The sequence below is a fragment of the Cryptotermes secundus genome, unplaced genomic scaffold (genome assembly GCF_002891405.2).
Source record: "Cryptotermes secundus unplaced genomic scaffold, Csec_1.0 scaffold493, whole genome shotgun sequence".
In the NCBI taxonomy this organism is placed as follows: Eukaryota; Metazoa; Arthropoda; class Insecta; order Blattodea; family Kalotermitidae; genus Cryptotermes; species Cryptotermes secundus.
In genome coordinates, this window is record NW_019738879.1 from 149,174 (window position 1) to 170,728 (window position 21,555).

The following is a 21,555-nucleotide window of genomic DNA, read 5'->3' on the forward strand; positions in this document are numbered from 1 at the left end:
ACCTGGGAATGATTTATCAAAGTTTCTGAAGATAGAGTCAGTGTGTTCCAACGAAACGCCGTTATATATCTGTTAGACTACATGTATCATTTCCCAGGAGATAATACATTTTAATATTTTTCGTAATCCTTTTACCTCTCTGCTAACAGCTGCCGCCACTATCACTTTAATTACCTTTCCAAGAAAGGTTGTTAGGACGGTTAGGACCATCGATCTACCATGCTAACTGCAAAAACCACTGCATTAAGTTGCTTATCTTTGCACTTACCGGCGTCTGGTGGAGGCTAGTTTATCGTTGATCGGGTGGTGACGCTGTACCTTTCTGTTGTAGTGTAGTAAAGAGCTTAACGTTGGAGTGTTGTATGTCGATATTGTTAAAATATCGTTTTGTTCTATAAAGAATAAATTGCTTAATAAATTTCTTCATTTAATTGTAGCCGTTATATCGCAATGGGGGAAGAGAATAAAGGTGGTAAGTGTATACAACATAGGCTAAAGAATAATGAGAATTAAGATGGCTGCTGTTTTTTTTTTGAGCCTTGAAAATGAACGCCTAGCGAAGTGTATTAAAGAGATCATAGAATGTAGCATATCTGTTTATACATTCATTATGTTTAATCTAATATTGCGTAATACTTGTAGTACACCGAGCCCTAATGTTGCACATGGTAATAAGATTAGAAAGAAAACAGTTCCAAGAAGAAACCGGTATTCCGCTGGGTGAGCGCAAGAAGGTTCTTAGGAGCACCCGGTAAGAGTCGTATAGATGTAGAAAGAACTGTACCTAGATGTCAGTTTCTAAGGAATTGCAATGCAGAGTATTATATTTTGGTTATTCACGGAAGACATTTTAGTCAGATAATGAGATTGCCAGGCTTTTGTCATTGGCATCGCAAGCAGAGCCGATCTAATTAGGCACACAGTATGCACGATAGGCACATTTCACAAATTGATACAAGGGTAGGTGAAAGAAACTACGAACGACCACAAAGAACTAGAATAATATTTATGTAAGATGCATTTCATATTAATGATTGGAATTTGTATAATCTCGGCCCTGGTAATATTTGAATGTGTGTGCTGAACCCATCTCTCTCTGGAGTTGGTAGTACTACATTTCATTTATTTCGTGTCCATGGATCATTATACATGATATAAGACATGTCATTCTTGTGTAGTTATAGTATAATAAGTTCCATGATGTTACTATTGGGGGGGGGCTGCATGTGAAGCATGCAGTGCAACATGGAATTTGGGTACCAACTCAGCATTTGCTCTGGGACCAAGGAAAACCACGGAAAACCTTGATCGAATTGGCCGGTCACAAGACCTCCCAGATACACTGGTTTCTAGCAGCACCACTCCCACCGCCTCGGCTCCATATCCCATAGTCCCTGCTGTGTTTTCTCCAGCACATGGCGTCCTGTTTCCTGCAAGAAGAGAGTTACGCAGTATACACTCCTAGTGTGTGTTAAGCTAAGCTCAATTGTTCTTACTTTTAAATTATTATATGAGCCTAATGTGAACTAAGTCTTGTCCACATAGGAGAGGAACTCATCTATGCTATAAAAGCAATGTTTTAATAGAAATGTTTTCAAAGTAATTTTAAATTTACATAATGCTGGTATCTCTTTAATGTATTGCGGTAGGTGGTTTAGAAGACGAAGACCAAGATTATTGAAATTGTTTTTACACAAGCTTGTATTGCATGGAACAATGTATAAGTCCTCTTTCCTTCTTGTATTATATGAGTGTACATTTGCATTGGTTATGAAGGTATTCGAGTTGGATTTCATGTAAACTAGTGTTTCATATATATAGAGGCATGGTAGAGGTAATACGTGTAGTGATTTGAAATACTGTTTGCAGCTAGTAGTTTTGGTTACCTGCATTATGGCTCTCTTTTGTAACTTAAAAATCGACTCTGTGTTTGATGAATGACCCCAAAATTTTGGGTAGTGAATAGTAGTTTATTCCTTCACTGCAATAGTGAACTACACCGTTGTGGTGCAACAAGAACAACATTTCAGGTAAAGGTAAAAAGCAAGCTAACATCCTTGTACTTTACTCAAGTTAAGCACTACGTTATTTAGGCATGTGGTAGACTGGATGTAAAGGATGTATAGATGCACATTTTCTTGACATCAACACTAGCTGGAGGTGAGTGGTCAGCTTCACGCCCCTGGTGTTTTACTCCAGGAGAAAGAGCCCCTGGTAGCGATTGGACAGGAGGTTGGGTGAACCCCAGAGCCAGTCTGGACGACTTGAGAAAGTAAAATTCTTAATGCTACAGGGACTCAAACTCTGACCCCTCTGTCATCCACACCCATAGCCAGTCACTATGGTGACTGAGCTATCCAAGCTCCTGCAACATTATAGACTGTGACAAAAAGTAGACTTACCATATGGCATTTATGACACTGGAGTGGAAGAGATGGAATATTTGGGACTGTTCAGTTTTTTTATTTTATATCAGCACATTTTTGCATAAGCTGTTACAGAAATGGGTTTGATAACTCAATTTGTAACAAAGTAACCTAAGTAATTTTTTAAATTTTCATACAATTATTAGTAAAGCATATTATTGATCTGGGACCTTAGTTCCATTTATTCACATTTTGAGGACAGACAGTTTGCATGTCTTTAATGTTTCAGATCGTGAAAGGGAAAAAGATCGTGATCGAGACAAAGACCGCAGGCGCAGATCTAGATCACGTGAGCACAGAAAAAGATCCCGATCACGTAGCCGTGATAAAAGGTCAAGGTCACGTAGTCGAGATAGACGGAGAGAGAAGAGGAGTAGATCTGGGTATGTTAATCCTGTGTAAAATGAGTGAATTAGTGATGGAAAATATTTCTCATTGTTACTTTGTACTTTACAAGCTTTGAGCATTACACCATGGAAATATCTTGACACAACACAAAAACTAAGTTTTGTCTTCTCTTACCCAACCATATTGTCTGTCCCAGCTGATTCACATATTGTCAGTTGGTCATGCTGCCCCACGGTATGATGGACATGTCCTATGTCAGTGTATTTTGACCTACAGAATAAAATGAATAAATGTAACAGGAAGAGTTTTTCTATGATTTCTGATGTTGCCTATATAGGAAGCTAAAAACAATGAACTGTGGCAGGTGTTGGTTCCAGGCTTTGTTGTGTCCAGGTGGGAGGAAGCATAGGTGTTTGAATGATTTTCCCAGGCTGGCAGCAGAACCCGAAAGAATGTATTTATTGTGTACCTGATGAAGATATGATTATATTGTGTTAAGTGGTAGGGTGATTGACCGCCTCTCTGGTCTAGTGGTCAGAGGTCTGGGTTTGATTCCATGTGCTACCAGATTTTCTGAGAAGTAGTGGGTCTGGAATGGGGTCCATGTAGCCACATGAGGATAATTGAGGAGCTGTTTCAAAGAAGTAGCGGCTCTGGTCTAGAAAACTGAAATTAATGGACATGGGATTCGTTGTGCTGACCACGCAGCACCCTCTATCCACTAAAGTTGGGACTTGCTTTGCCGACAAGCAGCAGTCACTCGGTCGGTATAGTTCACTTCTGGACTCAAGCCACAGAGTTTGTTTTGTTTGTTTGGTAGGGTGATTAGTGAATAATGAACTTGAAAGGGTATGGATCCTACCAGTTGTCTAATTTGAAGTACTATCCAGTCATTTGCCTAGAGGTACTGAGGAGAACCAGAAACATCTCGCTTATGATAGTATCTGTCAAATTTGAGCTTCACATTTACCAAACACAAGGCAAATGCATTACCACATGAGCCAACTTATGCAGTGAAATGACTTAATGTTGCAACACAGCAGGTACTGGTGTCAATCCCTTCCCACAACCAGCATGAAGCAGACAGCAAGCTTTTATATTCTGCTTGTTTCATGCTGGTTTCTTGCTTGTGTAACTCTTCAACCCTAAAGTTGGAGACATGTTACTCTGAAACTTTTGTTTTCTTTCAATGGACCACATAGCAAACTTAAATTTTTTTAAATTCGCTTAGAGGGGGTGGAGTCCAGCTGGGTCCACTCGGCACAGCAGCCACTGATTAGCCTATTGTACCTGCCCCAGGTGATTATGATGATGGAGAATTTGGTGGAATGAAGATTGGCAGGGGAAACCAAAGTGCTTGGAGAAAACTTGCCCCAGTGCCACTTTGTCCACCACAAATCCAACTTGAGACCTGGGATCGAACCCAGGCCGCTGCGGTCGGAAACCAGCAGCTATCTGCTTGAGTTATGGTGTGGCCTCTCACTGAAACTTCATAATTTTTGCATTTGTTAGTGTTTTTGTGTGTAGGTGAGCATGTAAGGTGGACCGAATTTATATTTTGGAGTTTGAATGCAGTGAAAGTCTTGAATTACAGTTCTCCGGGTAAGAAGGACAAACGTTCCAGACGGAGGAAACCATCGTTATACTGGGATGTACCTCCACCAGGGTTTGAACACATCACACCTCTTCAGTATAAAGCCATGCAAGGTATGCTTTGAAGGCATTATCATTTTCTTTGCTAAAGTTGTTGCATATTTGCTATGAGTTAATATTGGTATTCCTCAGAAAATTACTTCATCTAAACTTTATCAACTGCATGTTGCACTTTTGCAGTATTGTGTGTATGGGTAAGTTTGCTGGAATACCCTTCTATTGAACCAGTCTGTATTACTGGATTTCCATTATGCTTTCTCTTAGTGAGTTACATTGGAGTCTCGATTTAAGGTTTTCCCACATTTTGCATTCCTTTTTTAGAGTCCTGAGTAAAGTACAATATACTCGGTGCATGAATTATACTGTTTCAGTGTTCTCCAGTCTAGCATTTTACCCACATTTAGTGGATGAAAATTCAGCCCCTGCAGGAAGTTTGTGACCTGATTTAGTAAAGTAAAAAAAAAAAAAAAGTAAAGCTATCCCTGTAACAGGCCGTGAAGGCCCATAGGGTTGTGAGACGTTGAGGCTCCCACATTATCTAGACAATCAGTTCACAGATGGCGGCAAGGTTGTCAGCCTTACGTGCCGGCCGCACTTTACTCCCCAGGAAAATTATTTTATTTAATTCCTGGTACTCATTTCTATTAGAGGCTGAGTGAACCCCAGGGCCATAGTGCGGCCGGAAGGATTAGGTCAATTGAAAAAATCCAGTGACCTCATCGGTATTTGAACCCGCGACCTTCCGACTTATAGCATAGTGCCTTAACCACTACGCTACTGCGTGCCCCCAGATTTAGTATTTACACTAAATTTGTGGGCCACAATTTGCCCAGCTTTGTTTTACACATGCTGCTGTTTAGTTCGTCTGGTTTCCTCCCTCCCTCCCAGTGTACACAAGAAAAAGATGAGGCCTGGATTTAATAGGCAGTAGACATGCATATGTTGCGCAACGGAGGACACCCACCTCCCAAGCAGTACGTGGCGGTAACGTAGTGCTCGCGTTACTATGGTAATAGGCGAGTCCCAGCCCCGCCACTCTCCCCACGGTGATGTAACGCGCAATGCGCGGTGATGCAACATGGTGACGCGGCACCGCTTCCTACTGTGATGTGACACGTAACAGGCACACACAGCCCCTATATAAGAGAGATGCGCTGCCTGCGGAGTTGAGTTGTAACGTGGCCATCGCTGAAGACAGTTCCCGAGTTAGTTCCGAGCAAGCCTACGAGCGAGTGTGTTATCAACAGTTCTCAAGGCAGCAGCCAACGAGTCAAGTTGGAATATAGCAGCCATCGCGACAGGAAGATCCGGACATGTGTGTAATTGTGTAATTGGGAGTGTGTAACAGAGTGACACTTTTATAGCTCCCGTATTGTGAAACGTGTAGTCTACTGAAGATAGAGTGAACTGATTTGCGAATAGGGTTATAAATTGTGAAACCCCGCAACTGTGTTATAATTAATTGTAGCCGTTACTAGTAGGTTGTTAAATAAACCAATTAACGATCTCTACGGCATCTTCAGTAACCAAAACACGTTACAATATCATTTTATGACACACAAATAAAAGCAGCGCTTTAAATAGGAAACCACAGTATAACCAAGAGGGTGCGCTCTTTTTGTCTGCTCATCATTTCATTTGCAAAGACAGAGGTTAGAAGCAGCACAGGGAACTCCAACTGAAGTGTCAGCTCATTCAGTCCTAAACAGATTTATATATTAAAACAAACCATTACTTTTGTAACGTGCTTACAGTCAGCAAGTAACTGCCCTTGCTTTTCTGTCACTCAATTTTATCATCCCTGAGTTTAATTGAATGAAAATTCAATAAATCACATACTTTCAGCTGCTGGCCAGATTCCGGCGAACATTGTTGCCGACACTCCCCAAGCTGCCGTTCCTGTCGTTGGCTCCACAATAACAAGGCAAGCTCGAAGACTCTATGTTGGCAACATCCCCTTTGGAGTAACAGAGGTAAGGTACATGTGGCATTTTATGTCTGTAACAGTTTTTGAAACGCAGCTTGATGTACTTGTGTGGTGCAAATGTAAGAAACTCATCTTAAAACATTTAAACAGTTTTTATATATGAATATACTGCTACAGAATTCTTGTACATTTGTGCACAACTTCAGTTTTCTGGGTAAAAATTGCAACACTGCACAAATATGTAGTAATTGTGGTCTGTGCAGAGGTATTTAGTAAACTGGTGTGTAGAATTATTGTTAGAATTTATCAACTGTATTCAATTTTTTTAAATACGACATCTCCCATTTTACAAGCGTTATTTAAAGCTTTATTGAATAGAACACTAATGCTTTACTCAGATGTTTAGTCAGCATTTTCATGAATATTTTACTTAACTCACTTGTAACGGCTTGAAAATTACCATCAGCATTCATTTGTAAGATCCTTCATGTCATATAATGGATCCTTAAGAAATAGTTTTAAAAATATTGAAAATGTGCACACAGATAGCAACATACTGGGCTTTGCAGAAAACAGATGATTTTGATGTTTCCCATAAAATGAGAACTTCATTTATTAAACATGTGCCATTTTAACTGCTCTTCTCCGTTTTTCTTTTTCTGTGTTAATTCATTTATTGATCATCATCTTACATAGATAACCTGTAGTTATTGTATTGTTTATGTAAAATACAGTACAGGAGGTCTTTTTTTGTTTCAGTATGCAATTCATTTTAATTCTTTATTTATGTGCTTACTTGGCTATATATAACAGTGCTGTATTTAAAATTAACTATATTTCTGTAAGGAACATCTATTATTATAACACAGAAATATGTAGAAAGTACCAGTTTTCTTAACGAATGTTTTTTGAGGAAAGTGGTCTCCCCCCCCCCAAGTGATTTATTCTTGTAACTACTGTCTGATGCAGTGGACTTCATGAATGTACAAGAACAATATTTACCTATGTGGATGACACTGTGCATGTTATCAGGCTTGTTTCTTTGTTAAATTTTTTGGATGCTGGTTCCTTCAAAAAATGTCCTGACATTTATCCACAAAGTGGATAATCAGCACACAGATAATTGATAATCTCGTAGGTAGGCCACACACTGGCATGCATCAAGACATGTAACAGTCAGGACACAATGTCTGCAACATTACGCAAAGAAAGGAGCACAGTTGAAACGAATGAGATGATGGAAACCGCTGCACGCCAGTCTGAGTCATGACTCAGACCGGTGTGCAGTGGTTTTGATAATCTCATTTGTTTCAGCTGTGCTCATTTCCTTGCATCAGGTTACAGACATCGTGTCCTGACTGTTACATGTCTTGATGCATGCCAGTGTGCGGCCTACCTTATATTCTGAATATCTTATACAACCTTGTTGTCAAACCAATAATCGGTTTCTTACAGGAAGAAATGATGGAGTTTTTCAACCAACAAATGCATCTTTCTGGTTTAGCTCAGGCAGCTGGCAACCCAGTGCTGGCCTGTCAGATCAATCTTGACAAGAACTTCGCTTTCTTGGAGGTACATCTTGTTGTTTTCATGTGGACAAATCCTTATAACAAACTGTTCTCAGGTTCTTGTGTATGTACATGTACATATCTGGAATGTACAGTTGTACCTCAGACACAAGTTACTGTGTTTCTTAAAAATTGGTTGTAAGTTGAAAAATCATAAATTGATTTCGTTGTATCGTGGGATAACATGGGATGTATAGGAGCTCAAGGCTGAGACTAATTTGTCAACAGTTTAACCCCTGATCTTCTGTAATTCTGTTATAAAATCACTAAAGGGACATCAGATAATGCAGTATTAAACATCTGAACTATGAAAAGTAAGTAAAATTTTTACAATGGATCATTAAAACAGTTACAATTAGAGCCACAGGAGTTATGGTGCACGCTACCAGAGCATTCACAGACTTGTAAAGGATGAAGTTGACATCTCACACAAAGGTTTGGTCTGGTTCTAGGAGGTTTTCGGAAAGGATGTGGCTTGGTAGTGTGTGCCAGACGTGGGGTGTCTGTGGTCTTGAGCTTAAGTTTGAAGTCAGATGTCTCAAAATTTAGAGTGTAAGTTTAATGGCTGTTAATTTAAGTAGGTAAGTCTGTAACTTGTAGGTCAAGGTACAATTGAATATGGTTAAAAATTTAAGGAAAATTTAAAGTTAAACTCTCATATGATCATACTTTCCTGCAGGATTTTCACCCGTGTCCTTCACCTTAATTAAGAATAGCAACATTTTTCTGGACATGCCAGAATATGCTTTTCCCCCTGCCTTTACTCTTATATAAGAGAATGTGATGGGTGACATTAAATTCAAGAATTGATATTGTTCATTGTCTGGGATTTATTTTCTTAAAGAAACATTTTAAAGGCAAATATTAGGAGACCCAGTATAGCATCCTTGAGTGTATTGTTTCTTGATTCTTCCCTCTTACCCTTTATTTTTTCAATAAAATCTTCAGCTGGAGTGTAGGCGTCTTTAAGAGTTCTCATTTGCAGCTGAGGTTGAATGGGTTTTTTCATGTGTGTGAACGCTGAAGGATAACGAGCAGTAGCACCAGCATAAGAAGGCTCTTGAAATTAATTGTTCTTGAAGATACATTTTTACTGATATGTCCATATTTATAACTCCACATTATAAGAGTGTTTGGCAGTGAAATGAAATTTCCTTCCATTTCTCAGGCTCTTCTGGCATTGTTGCAGGGGTTACAAAGCAGGATTTTGATGTCTAGCAATTTGTCTGACTGGTATTTTAATGTTATCCTGTAGGATATTTATTCAGCTGATATTTCTAGCACTATCTAATTAAACGCCCACTTCTTATAAAGAATTTATTATAATGTACAGCATGATCATTGATAAAATATTTATTTATTTATTTACTTCATATCCATGGATCATTATACATGATATAGGACAAGTGAAAGACTTTACAATAATAAATAAAATTATAATAAATAATGATATAATAATATACTAAGATAATACAGTGATGATTCTAATAATAGAACTGATATAATCATTTAACACATGACACCACTGTACGCCCCAAGACCTGACCCTTCTATCACAGCACAAAATACCCTGGTATCCTCGATCTCGTTCCTGTAAGAAAAAATACAGTGTAGGGCACTAGGCATTCCTATAACATTACTAATATTAAAATCTGCAAGTTAATTAATCTTGAAATATGTGTTTACAAGTGATTAGAACTAGGATTCCATCTGCATTTTTTTTTTAATATATTTTGAAGACTACTTAAGTAAATGGTTTGAACAGTAAAAAGCATTTGAAAAATCTTATATTGCAGTGTCTTTTGTAATTAATTTGTTTTAACTTTTCAGTTCCGTTCAATAGATGAGACAACTCAAGCAATGGCATTTGATGGTATCAACTTCAAAGGACAGAGTTTAAAAATTAGAAGACCCCATGATTATCAACCCATGCCAGGAATGTCAGAAAACCCATCAGTGAATGTTCCTGGTATGTGTAAGTTATGGATCACTCTTACTTTAACCCCTAACCTACAAAATAAATGCTTCAAATGACATGTTTTAGGACATTGGATATTCTTTGGGCTAACTATAATAGTTAATGTAGGATGGCTTTGATGATAAAGGATATTGAATCTCTTTGTAAACAGTAATTTCGTAGGCGTTCTGTGGTAATTTGAGATGTATGTTAGAAAATATTTTTATCATCATCAGATTCAAGGTGAGGCTTATGCCTGTTCCTTCTCAGAGCAAATATCCGTTTTCTTCTGGCTTGTCCAGTGTCTATCCTGCAGTTTTATGCTATATAATTTTTTAGGCTGACCTGTTTTGTCCTATTTATGTTTGTTCTTTTGGTTTTTGCCCTTTTTTTTTTTTTTTTGGTAACTGTTCTTAGCTGTAAAATCTTTGTCAGGATACCCATCATGCCAAAGGATATTGTAATTTATTTTGTGAGTCACATTAAGGCTTGTTACTTCCATTTTTTTAAGGCTCTACAGTGAGTTTTAGTCATTAGGTACTCTATAAGTATGGCTAGAATTTTTAAATATGTTACAGATCATGACTGAAATTTTGTATATGATTATAGGTTTTATACATGTCCTAGTTTTTTTTGTTTAGTGTTATAGAGAATTACATATTTGTCTGTGGAAAAGGAAATGTTAATAACCATGAACAGGTTTTTCATTCATAAGGAAATTGTATCAGCAGTTATGAGGGCAGAGTTTGGTAGTGATAAGATATTGCATATATAATACGAAGTGGTTGTGGGAATGATGCTGTTCCAAATGTACATTCCCTAGCTTAGGATAAAAGTGACGGTACACAGGACAATTTGTCTGAGGAAATTGAGCGTGTATTTTGTCAGTTTCCTAAGTACCAACTGTGTGAAGTTTTAATTAGAAAATTTATTGCAGAAGGAAAGAAAGTTTTTTTTCCGAACTGTATGAATGATAGTGCACAGGAAACTAGCAGGGACAGTGGGGTTTTGAAGAACAATATCATTTAAAAATTTGAAACAGCTTGATGGGGCTTGGGAAGTATTAACAGAGAAAAATCACAATTTCAGCCAAAGAGACTAGGTAATTATCAGTTTTAGACCATGCAAACAGGTTACATTGGAGCGGTTGAAGAATCCAAACCACATGAATGGAAATTATATGAAATTAATGGACATTTCAGGAGAAAGAAAGGTGAACATTTCAGAGACAGAATTAATGATCTTAAGCAGTAAAAAGGAAAATGTTGAAGATTTATATAATGTTTGAAACTTCACATTGCTGTAGCCTCTATTATGCTTTATGACATAGTTTCCTGACATATTCTTACTGGAAAATGCCTGTTTTTAATAACATACACTTTTTATTTTCCATCAGTTAAGAATATGAACACTTTTATTTGTAATATTTTGAACGATTCAGTTTTCTAGACGGTCCTTTGCCACTAAGCGGTTGTCTTGTTTATTGCTTAGCAGGCGTGATCAGCACGGTAGTCCCTGACTCGCCGCACAAGATCTTCATTGGTGGCCTTCCAAACTACCTCAACGAAGACCAGGTGAGCCTGTGCTGTCATGTCAGCATTGCGTCGCGTAACAGGTTTGAACCATTGTCTGGAAACACTATGCAACTTTATTCTGACCCTGATTTTAAGACTGAATCTTTGCAGAGCAGTCATATCCCTGTTATTTCAGCGTAGCTGAAGTGGGCAGCACCTCCCTCTATACTGCCAGCGTTTTCACGCTCTGGCAGTCACTTATTATCTTTATATAATGTAATTAACACTTTCATTCCCAGCTCATTATGGGGCTGGCTTACGTCCTAGTCCACAAATTTTAGCTATATGATGGCAGTGGGCAGTATATCACAATAAAGAAATTAACAGTAAACAATCTGTGTATGTCCAGGAAATCACAAAATATAGCTGCAAGCACTGCTCAGTGTGCTTTCAGAAAGAATAATTATATACTTATTAAAGTATAGTCTTAAATGAAAAATGTCCTCTGTGATAGTTTTGACACAGCATCTGTAAATGGCCAGGCTCGTTGACAGGAGCAGATGTGTTAAATAGAGTAATGTTACAGCAGGGTAATGAAAATTTCATATCATTGTAACACTAAAATTGTTAAGGGTCATTATGTATCGTGTGCAGCAAACGCAGGAAGGTTCAGTCTTACCGTGGCAATTGAATGTGGTATACAGAGTTCATAGAAGGTTACAGACAGTGGTGATAGTTCTAAAGTGTCTTAGTTTAGAAGGGATTATTTTGTGTAGTCGGTATAGATTGAATGATTAGTTGAACTTCTCTGTTAATATGTCATCATTTTGTACATGTGGCTGTTGCCACGCTTTCCAATTTGAATTGATCAGTAGTATTTTATTTGTACCCATTGCAGTTGAGTTGTGAAGGATCATTTCCCTAACAGTGACATTGCTTTTACGTCAGCTTGGATCTGATTTCACTAGTCTTTCCAGCTTTATAAACAGCACTAATGACAGCTGTGATTTTATGAATTTGTTGGCTTGTAAAGCTTTAAATAGGCCATGGTGGTCAAGATATGCTTAACCTTCTGTTTCACAGACATCAGCATGTCAAGTTGAGGAGTTCAGCTAATACAGTTTGCATAAAAATAGCTTATAACAATGCAAGTGACATATATTTAACTTATTTGAAGTATTCGGAAAGTATTGTTTTTGTCCTATAAATGCCTTCCGTGTGATTCCATTTCTATTCTAGACAGGACCTAATTATTTTATTCTTCAAACCTGTGTATCATTTACAATTAATCTTATATAGATTTTGTGCATGAATGACTATTGTAAAGAAATGCAGTATGTGATAAATTATTGATAGCTAGCAACATAATTCAGTTTCGTTGGACAGGTTGAAAATTTATGTCTGTTCCATGTGTAATCATGCAATAGTTTTGCCCAGTATGAATCAGAATTCTTTAATGGCCTGATAAAGTACCAACAAGACTGGATCTGTTTTCTGCTATGAATTTGTGTTGCTTGGCATTGCCACATGAACACTGGAATTTAGGGTTTGTGCAAAGCAGTGGCATCCAGATTTGGCCATGCATTTGTTGTAATTGACCCAATAGGTTTTCTAGGTAAAGGCAAGACATGGATACAGCTTCTACTTCAATTGGTCGGTCATTCTGTGTGTCTTATTCACATATTGACCGCTAATGAAGAAGACAGAAGAACTGCAGCTTGGGACAGTGGGACTTTTTAATATATGTCTTTGATCTTATGTACCCAAACGTGTGAAACACACTGATTACATTGATAGCAAAGAACAAGATTTCATTAGACATACATAGTCCTCTACAGCCAATCAATTTGAACCACTTATGAGAGGTGGAAAAACCTTTCATTGCTTTGAAATACTGACACAGTCATTAGTAAAGATAAGGAAAATACAATCCAGATCTTTAAGATAAAATTCTGCATGTAAAATGCATTAAACTCCTTTTAATTGGAAATTTGACTGCTAATTATGTTATATTGAAAATATATCAATATCATTTGGAACTATTCCTGATATAATATTACAGAAAGTTCATTGCTGAATTCTGTATTGTAATGATGTCAGTACTGTAAATGTAGTTGCCACAGCCACTTACAGATTCCTAAAATAAGTCGTATACATATATATAAATCCAAATTTATGACACATTTATGGAACAGTTTGCTTTCATATTATAAATTAAGAAATATGGACCTGTGTGTGGGCCAGATTTGAATTTTGTGCACATAAATTTGGTAATTTTTCATTTCTTGAGGGCTCAGTGCACAGTACACTGCAAGTGTGGGCGTGCATCTGACCGGTGGTAGTGTATCAAGTTTCACAGCAAGTCACTTAACTGGCATGTGAGTTTGGTGTTGCTCTTTGGGTGGATCAAGGACAGGGCTCCCTTTTGCATTTCTGTAACTGTAATATGCTCTCTTGGCAAAATATACAAAATATAAAAAAAATAAAATGAGTACAATAATAAAAAATATGGGATGGAAACATTTTTAGTGACTGAAGTATTGTGTTTTTGTGATTCTACAAGATTTTCCCATCTGCAAAATGCTATTTGCTTATGTATTTAGAAAATGTGTGTCAGTAAAACAAAGTATTTTGCTTAAAATAATACCGAGAACATGTTATGACCTACAGCAATGTACCGATATTTAAAAAAAAAAAAGATACGAGTGTGAGTTAACAAGAATTCTGATACGGCTTGATGAACTGAACAAGATTCAGTGGTTATTTGTTCTTTCAAGATGTACTAATTGTGTTTTAGGCAAATTCATTTAATTTTGTGGAGTGGTTGGAATTAGTGCAAAGCTGTATACTTTTGAGAGGATCATTTTCATGTTAAAGTCAATACAACCCAACCGATAATCAGTGCAGTTTCAGTCGAGCCCTGTATGAACAAAATTGGATTATACTTATGTGTGTTCTATTTGTACTTTGAAATTGGTGAATAGATGAAAGTTCCCACTGTCTCAAGCATGAATGTTGAGAGGTAAGTACATCATTTTTTTCTTTTAGGCGCGCATTTTGTTTCCTCACTGTATAGAGCTACTGGCGTTGCTGAAGGATGAGGACATAAGAAAACCAAGAGCAGCAACCATCTCTATTTTTGGGACTCTTGATATTCGATGGTTCGTTATGTTCAGCCTGTGTGTTAATGTTTCGGTTATTTGAATTCGTTCAGTTCGTACTCTTACACCATTTGAATCGGCTCTTCTTTTGTTGTCTAGGTGAGTTGTTTCCAGTCATCTGAAAACCATTGTATTTATCATCACTTGTATTTTTTCTAAGAATTTGTGTTGTTGTACTTTACATAGTTTTCCATTTCCTAGTAGTATGTGGTGTAATAGTGCATCACATTTCTCTTCAAACTGAATTCCATTAAATTGTATGATTGATTGCATTAGGATGAGAATGATAACTGAATTGTCTTAGCATGTTTTGCTCCAAAACCACTGAGAGCATTGTTAGTTGTTACAGCATTTGTCCGCTTTATATTCAGAAGGTGTTAGGATCTAGCGTTTAAGCCTGTTACCAGACAAGATCTTTCACTATCCTTAACGCTTGTTAGTACTGCAGTATTTTTGCAGTAACCTTTTCCCAGTCATAACTGTTGTATTACCTGGAACGCCTCCTGACATTTGGTGTGAGAATACTCGGCTTCTTATTTGGATGCAACCATTTTGTCTGTTTGGGGTGAGTGGAGTGATCTTCAAGGGATGTCAGTTTGAACTCTTCTAACTAAATTTGTAATTTTCATACATCTTGTACTGTTGCTTTGTGAACTGGGTTTCAGTTTGAGAGGCAGTTAATCTATGTTTCACTGTTATCCATTAGCTCAGAATACAAATTGTTACTATGAAGAAAGCAGTCTCTGGGATTTGGCACCGTGTATATGTGGTGTTAACCGACGTTTCGGAGGAACGTCGGTTAACACCACATATACACGGTGCCAAATCCCAGAGACTGCTTTCTTCATAGTAACAATTTGTATTCTGAGCTAATGGATAACAGTGAAACATAGATTAACTGCCTCTCAAACTGAAACCCAGTTCACAAAGCAACAGTACAAGATGTATGAAAATTACAAATTTAGTTAGAAGAGTTCAAACTGNCCATAATTTTAGTAAAGTAACAAAATTGTCAATATAAAGACATAACGGTATGTCTTTGGCTTATTAAGATTTAAGTCCTCTGTAAGGTAGTTTAATCTGTATCTTGGTTACATAACCATTTGTGCATGGCATAAGCAGTCTAATTTTTTTTTATCTACAATATTTTAACAGGTGCCAGTCTTCATGAAGATAAAACCTGGCTTGCTTTTAATTCACAGTAGACTGATCATACAGCATTAGAATTAAAAAAAAAATGTAGATATCATTACAAGAATTGAAATTTCAGGTTTGTCATGTTATATTTGAAGAAGTACCGACCATGAATCATGATTTTATATATTCTGAGCAATCCTTCGAGCTCTTCTTCAGTTACCTGTGGAAGAAGTTATGCATATTTTAACATGAAAATTGTGTTGTAATTTGCCAGAAATCACACATATTCTGTAGAGAACATATTTGATGCAAGAAGAAGCTGATAATTTAAATAATGTCCAAGAAGTTTTGGAAAACAATTTCTCTGGATCCCCCCCCCCAATTTTAAAAATTTGATTCGTGTCTCATTGATGTAGGCATGGCTGTGAATGGATGCTGTCTTCATAGTTTTGACAGTAAAAATGGGTTTTGATATCACAGGCTTACAGAGATGAAATTTTATACTTAACATAAGTGCACCCGCCTTCTTTCTCTTGCTGCCCTCTCTGAGCCTCATACATTCTTGCTCCAACTAAAAGCAGTGGCCTGGAACAGTCCTGTTGCTTACAGCACCCTTACACTAAGTTTTGTTTGTCACTTGCAAGTTGACAAGTTATGCACAACCTTTTTGTAGGGAAGACCAACAGGGCCATGTGTATAATTAGAAAGTTGTTGGGCAGTACTCATGGTGGCGTTTGAAAGGATTGTTTTGGGCTCTAGTGGTTGAGAACAGTTGAAGTTCCAAGTAGGCAGTGTCAGTCTTATGGATGACTAAAGATGAGTGTGTGATACTACTGATCTGTCACCCAGATATTCACATGAAGGTTAATTGTTGCCATGTTACAAATAATATTCTTTGTGTGTCATCATTCTAGGGGTTTTGACCTAAATGTTCAGTGTTAATTTTGTGGTTTCCTCAAGGAATTACAACATTTCTGTCATTTCTGATGGATTACATTTCAATAAACATGAGTTTCAAACAACTAAAGTGAAGCTTTTTAAGACCTTCTTGTCTAGTATTTTTGTGTCATACACATTTTTTTACTTCTGTGATCTTTGCTTGTACATACTGGATGTACCTTGTAGTTCTTGCATATTTACTTTTGTTAGTAGTGCTGTTTTCTGAAATTCTGCAAGTGGTTTTTATTGTACTCCTTTGGCTTCATGTATTGGACATTTGAGGCTGCTGTTCAGTTCGTCATTTCCGACAATATGTTCTAAATCTCCAGAACATTTAGAAGTTAATTTTGCTGGTGACAGTTTCTGTCCAGGGTTGGCATTGTCTGGTCAGTTCAGTTTATCATGTACATTTCTCTTCCTGTTTCTCTGTGTTTCACTGGTTTAGGACCTCGTTACATTACAGGACCTGGTTCCTCTCACCAGTTGGATGTGTGGCAGTGCTTTGATAGCACTTCACCATTTTCGGTGTTTGTTGGTTCCTCAGCTTTCTCGTTACAGTTTTTGATCTGGTACGCAACACCACAGCGTTCTGTTGCAGGTTTTTCTAGGTGAAGTGGGCATACCATTCTATGCCAAGGCAAGGAGATCAGCAGAGGTCAGACATACTTCATTTTCAGGCAGACTGGGACATGATAATCTCAGTTTGATTTGTGCTGGGATATGTTATGAAATTTTCCAGGTTAAGGCAAGCAAAAATTAGACTGGGATATGTTTTCTTTTCAGAACTTCTCATGCCAGTGCAACTGATGGCAGATTGTTTTTTTCATTTTCCCACTTTCAGCAGGTCTTGTGAAATATTTCCAGGATAAAACAAATTTCTCATAGTAGCATACTTTGTTTTTAGAATTTGTGAAATATTTCAGATCTTCGAAGTATATACATATAATTAGTATCAGTATTTTTTATATATATATTTAGTAAGAGCAAAGGGGACATATCTCTTTTACAGGATTTGTTTTCCTTTCCTTATTTTTGCATGTCAAGGGAAAATGTTGAGATTACATACATAACAGGAAGGAGCATGTCCCGTGATTGTTGATCACTGTGACACTATTTAATTTGTGTTGCAAACAAAAGCAATACTGGAGAGAAACATGAAATCAGTCTGAAAATTTCACTCATCTGTGCCTCTGCTTTCTCCCCCCTTCTGTCATAGCTAAGGTATCGCGGGTAGTAAGACCCATCCTTTGCTTGTCGATAATAACAGAGAGAGAGCTGAACACACAAGCGCACACAATTGTGGTGGATCGCACAAGGCAAGTTTTCTCAGACACTAATGCTTTGGGGGTCCATAATGAATTTCCAGCCCGAAGTTTTAATGCGGTTGCCGCAGTTGATGTTGGTATGTAAGAATTTGACAGTGGGTTTGGGTGACTGCGAAGAGTGGTGATAAAGGCAGTGCTTTTGCATTTGAATGTTTTGCTTGTGGAAATACTTCAAATAAAAATGTGACTATGCTTCAAACGGCAGACAGAGATGTAGAAATTTTTTGTTACTTGAACATTAGTCACAGAAATGAGTTTTAGAAAAACTGTTTGTATTGTGAGCAGAGTTTTTGTCACTGCTTCTTCTGTGTTGTTAGTCTCTGAACTTGCAGGCCCATGGCCCTTAATATCACCATATTCAAGGTAAGTGACAGTCATTTTTTTACGTACTTTGTGCATTCTGATTGTGTGCGATTTGTTTCAAAGTCCAGCTGAAGACATTCATGTATAAATTTCTATTTAAATTACACTGAGAAATATTTTTGTACATGACATGGTACCGTGAGTGTCTGGTTTTGTGTTAGAATATCTTCGACCAGCATAATGCCCTTAATTTTGTTAAAATATTGCAGGATCAGCAGAATAAGTGGTTTTCCAGCCATAGCTGGAATTGTATCTATTAATAAAGTTGTACATGTGCTCCATTTGTTGCACGTAAAATGTCAAGATATTCGATTTCTTGCCAGGTTCGGGCAACCATACCGACATCCTCAGTGGTTACTGCGTCTCTTACTCTGGTAAGAGTACGAGCACAGATTTTGCAACAGATATGTTACGAAGAATAGAGAATGATGAAAGATTTCTTACAACCATATTGTTCTCTGATGAAGCTTGCTTCCACATTTCTGGAACAGTCAGTCGCCATAACATACGCATTTTGGGATCAGAGAACCCTCATGAATACCGTGAAATGGCAAGAGACTCCCCAAAAGTGAATGTGTCATGTGCTCTTATGCATGATCGAGTAATTGGGCAGTCACATCAGTCATTTACCTAGGCATGTTGCAGAATTTTGTATTCCCGCAAATTGAAGCACTTCAGCCTGAAATCATTTTCCAACAAGAAGGTGCGCCACCTCATTGGAACACCATAGTTCTTGATGCTTTGGGCAAACATTTTCCAGGAAGATGGATTGGACGAGGTGGTCCAATTTCTTGGCCCCCAAGATCACCAGATATAACAACCCCACTGGACTTTTGCCTCTGGGGATATGTCATAGACATTGTTTATAAGACACAGGCGAGAGACATCGATCAATTAAAAACCAGAGTAAGAGACGCAATAACCACTGTGGATGTTGGTATGCTTGCCCGAACCTGGCAAGAAATCGAATATCATCTTGATATTTTACGTGCAACAAATGGAGCACATGTACAACTTTATTAACAATAGACACAAAACTTTTTGAGTTTCTCAATCCAACAATGTAACCAGTTTATTTCCATCTTCGTTATTTTCCAAATTATTAAAGATCAAAATTTGTCAGACCTTTTGTAGACACCCTGTATTATGTTTTTGAACATTATCCATCGTCCTGTTTATTTTTCAAAACAAAGTGTTCTGAAAAATAAATAAGGTTGTTTTTAGAAAATAGACAGGACTATGGATAATGTCAAAACAATACATGTCCTTAAGTAGCTGGAGTATAATATTATTGTTGGATACATGATTATATTGTATGTATAGGGAAGACAAGAAATTAGGTAGAAAACAGATCATGAGAAGAATGGCCTTGTTGAAACAGGTTCTGCATTTGGTATTGCTACTTTCCTGGACTAAGTAGATCCACTATTTAAATTAGAATGTAATGTTCTGGGAGCAGATCCAGCTTTTGAAACATTGCATTCAATTTTATGTTTAATATTTAACAAAAATTACTGTTATTATACTAAAGATGCCCCTGGAAGCTTTGTATGAACATAAATCAGACGATACAAAGTGCTTTCAACTGTAGATGACATTTTGCATTCTCACTGAAAATATATAATTTGATGGCATGGTTTCTCGTGTTTGGTCAGATTATGGTCAAGTGGTACATTATAAAAGGTTTTATTTGAAACTTCAAAAATAATTTTGTGACCTCATTCTGGGACATTTGTTTGATGATGGAAAATTAAGGCAAGCCTTGAAGAACACGGTTATGCATTTTTGGTTTGCATATTATATTAACAGTTTGTCTTCAGCTGGATAATGTCAACTGGATTGGTTTCTATTCTTAAAAGCAATCTGTTGTAGCTGTCATATCTTCACATTTTTGTTTATCATGTGCGTAATTTGACAGCGTGCAGTTAATTTGTTTCTTATATTTGCTTTGGGGCTGTATATTCAATTCATAGGCACATTTAATGATGGCAAATTCATTTTGATTTTGTAGAAATGTGAACATGGTTTTTAAATTGAAATTGTGAAAATGTGACAAAAGTTCATTTGTGTGTTTTAATTTGGGCTATCTCTGATTCCGTGAGGTTTGTCAAAATAGGGTGACCATGAAGGCGATGAAGCACGTGCGTTAACACATTTCTAAGTTTGCAGACTCTCTGCTGCATAAAAATATGTTCTCCCTTGGTAGATGAAAGTAAAATAAAAACCATACAAAAGATCATTATTGCCAGTTCCCATTTTGAATAAGTTACATAAATTACTTCCTGTGATTATTTTTCCAAATTCAAGAGTGCTCTTAAAGTAAAAGATTTTTGTAACCATGGAATTTAGTCCATGGATTAATTTTGACATGTGTCATCTTTGCTTTTAAAATTTCTTTCAAATACACATTCACTATATTTGTTCGCATATGCAGTATTCTTTTACACGGTGAGTTGAAAATGGAGGTAATACGTAGAACATTAAACCAAATGTTAGGTAATTGATGAAAGTACAAAGGAATCGGAAGAAATGCAATTCATTGATAGCCACATAATTCTTGTATTTTGATTTTGTAGCATTCTGTGGGTATATAAATATTAGCTTGTTTTTAGTGCTAAAATGGTGATTGTTTCTCCTACAGGTGAAAGAGCTTCTGATGTCATTTGGACAGTTGCGGGCCTTCAACTTGGTAAAAGACTCTGCCACAGGTCTCAGCAAGGGCTATGCTTTTTGCGAGTATGCTGATGTAACAATGACAGATCAGGTGGGAAATGGTCATATTGTCAGGTATTTTTGGAACTGCATGTTGTGCCTTATTTCTTATTAGCTCAGTAGCTCATTCATTCTTGATATTGTTAGTTTATGGATNTTGCCTTATTTCTTATCAGCATTTCTAAAAATTAGCTCAGTAGCTCATTCATTCTTGATATTGTTAGTTTATGGATAATGTTAATAAGTTCACTGACGCATATAGGTAATTCCCACAACCAAATGTGTTTCTGCAGTTAATATAGTCTATAGAAATATTGATATTTTTAACACTGTGTGTTTTTGTAAAATATTTTAATAATTTGTTACTTAATGCGTAAGGTTTGTTTTGATTCTTGTTATTATGTAGTCACTGCTCTCAAGCTATTTGTAGCTCCCCCACAAAATTCCTTGTTTCCATTTCATGTTTATTCAAAGAAGTAACTTAATGTATAAGAAGTTTGTTACATAATTTTTTTTTTTTTTTTT

The 21,555-nt window shown here is 37.0% G+C and overlaps 1 protein-coding gene across 2 annotated transcripts in view; it reads left to right on the forward strand.

Annotated features, from left to right (window-relative positions):
* Positions 1-269: 269 nt before the first annotated feature.
* The window catches only part of LOC111871181 (splicing factor U2AF 50 kDa subunit), a 25,909-nt gene continuing 4,623 nt past the window's right edge, over positions 270-21,555 (forward strand). The window contains exons 1-8 of one of the 2 annotated variants that reach the window (XM_023864083.2): positions 270-472; positions 2,656-2,809; positions 4,369-4,481; positions 6,273-6,400; positions 7,810-7,926; positions 9,753-9,891; positions 11,374-11,453; positions 20,960-21,082. In XM_023864083.2, coding sequence (XP_023719851.1) covers positions 451-472; positions 2,656-2,809; positions 4,369-4,481; positions 6,273-6,400; positions 7,810-7,926; positions 9,753-9,891; positions 11,374-11,453; positions 20,960-21,082 — 876 coding nt within the window. In that variant the 5' untranslated portion in view covers positions 270-450. Of the gene's footprint in view, positions 473-2,655; positions 2,810-4,368; positions 4,482-6,272; positions 6,401-7,809; positions 7,927-9,752; positions 9,892-11,370; positions 11,454-20,959; positions 21,083-21,555 lie in introns of both variants that reach the window. The other variant, XM_023864082.2, reaches the window with a different exon arrangement.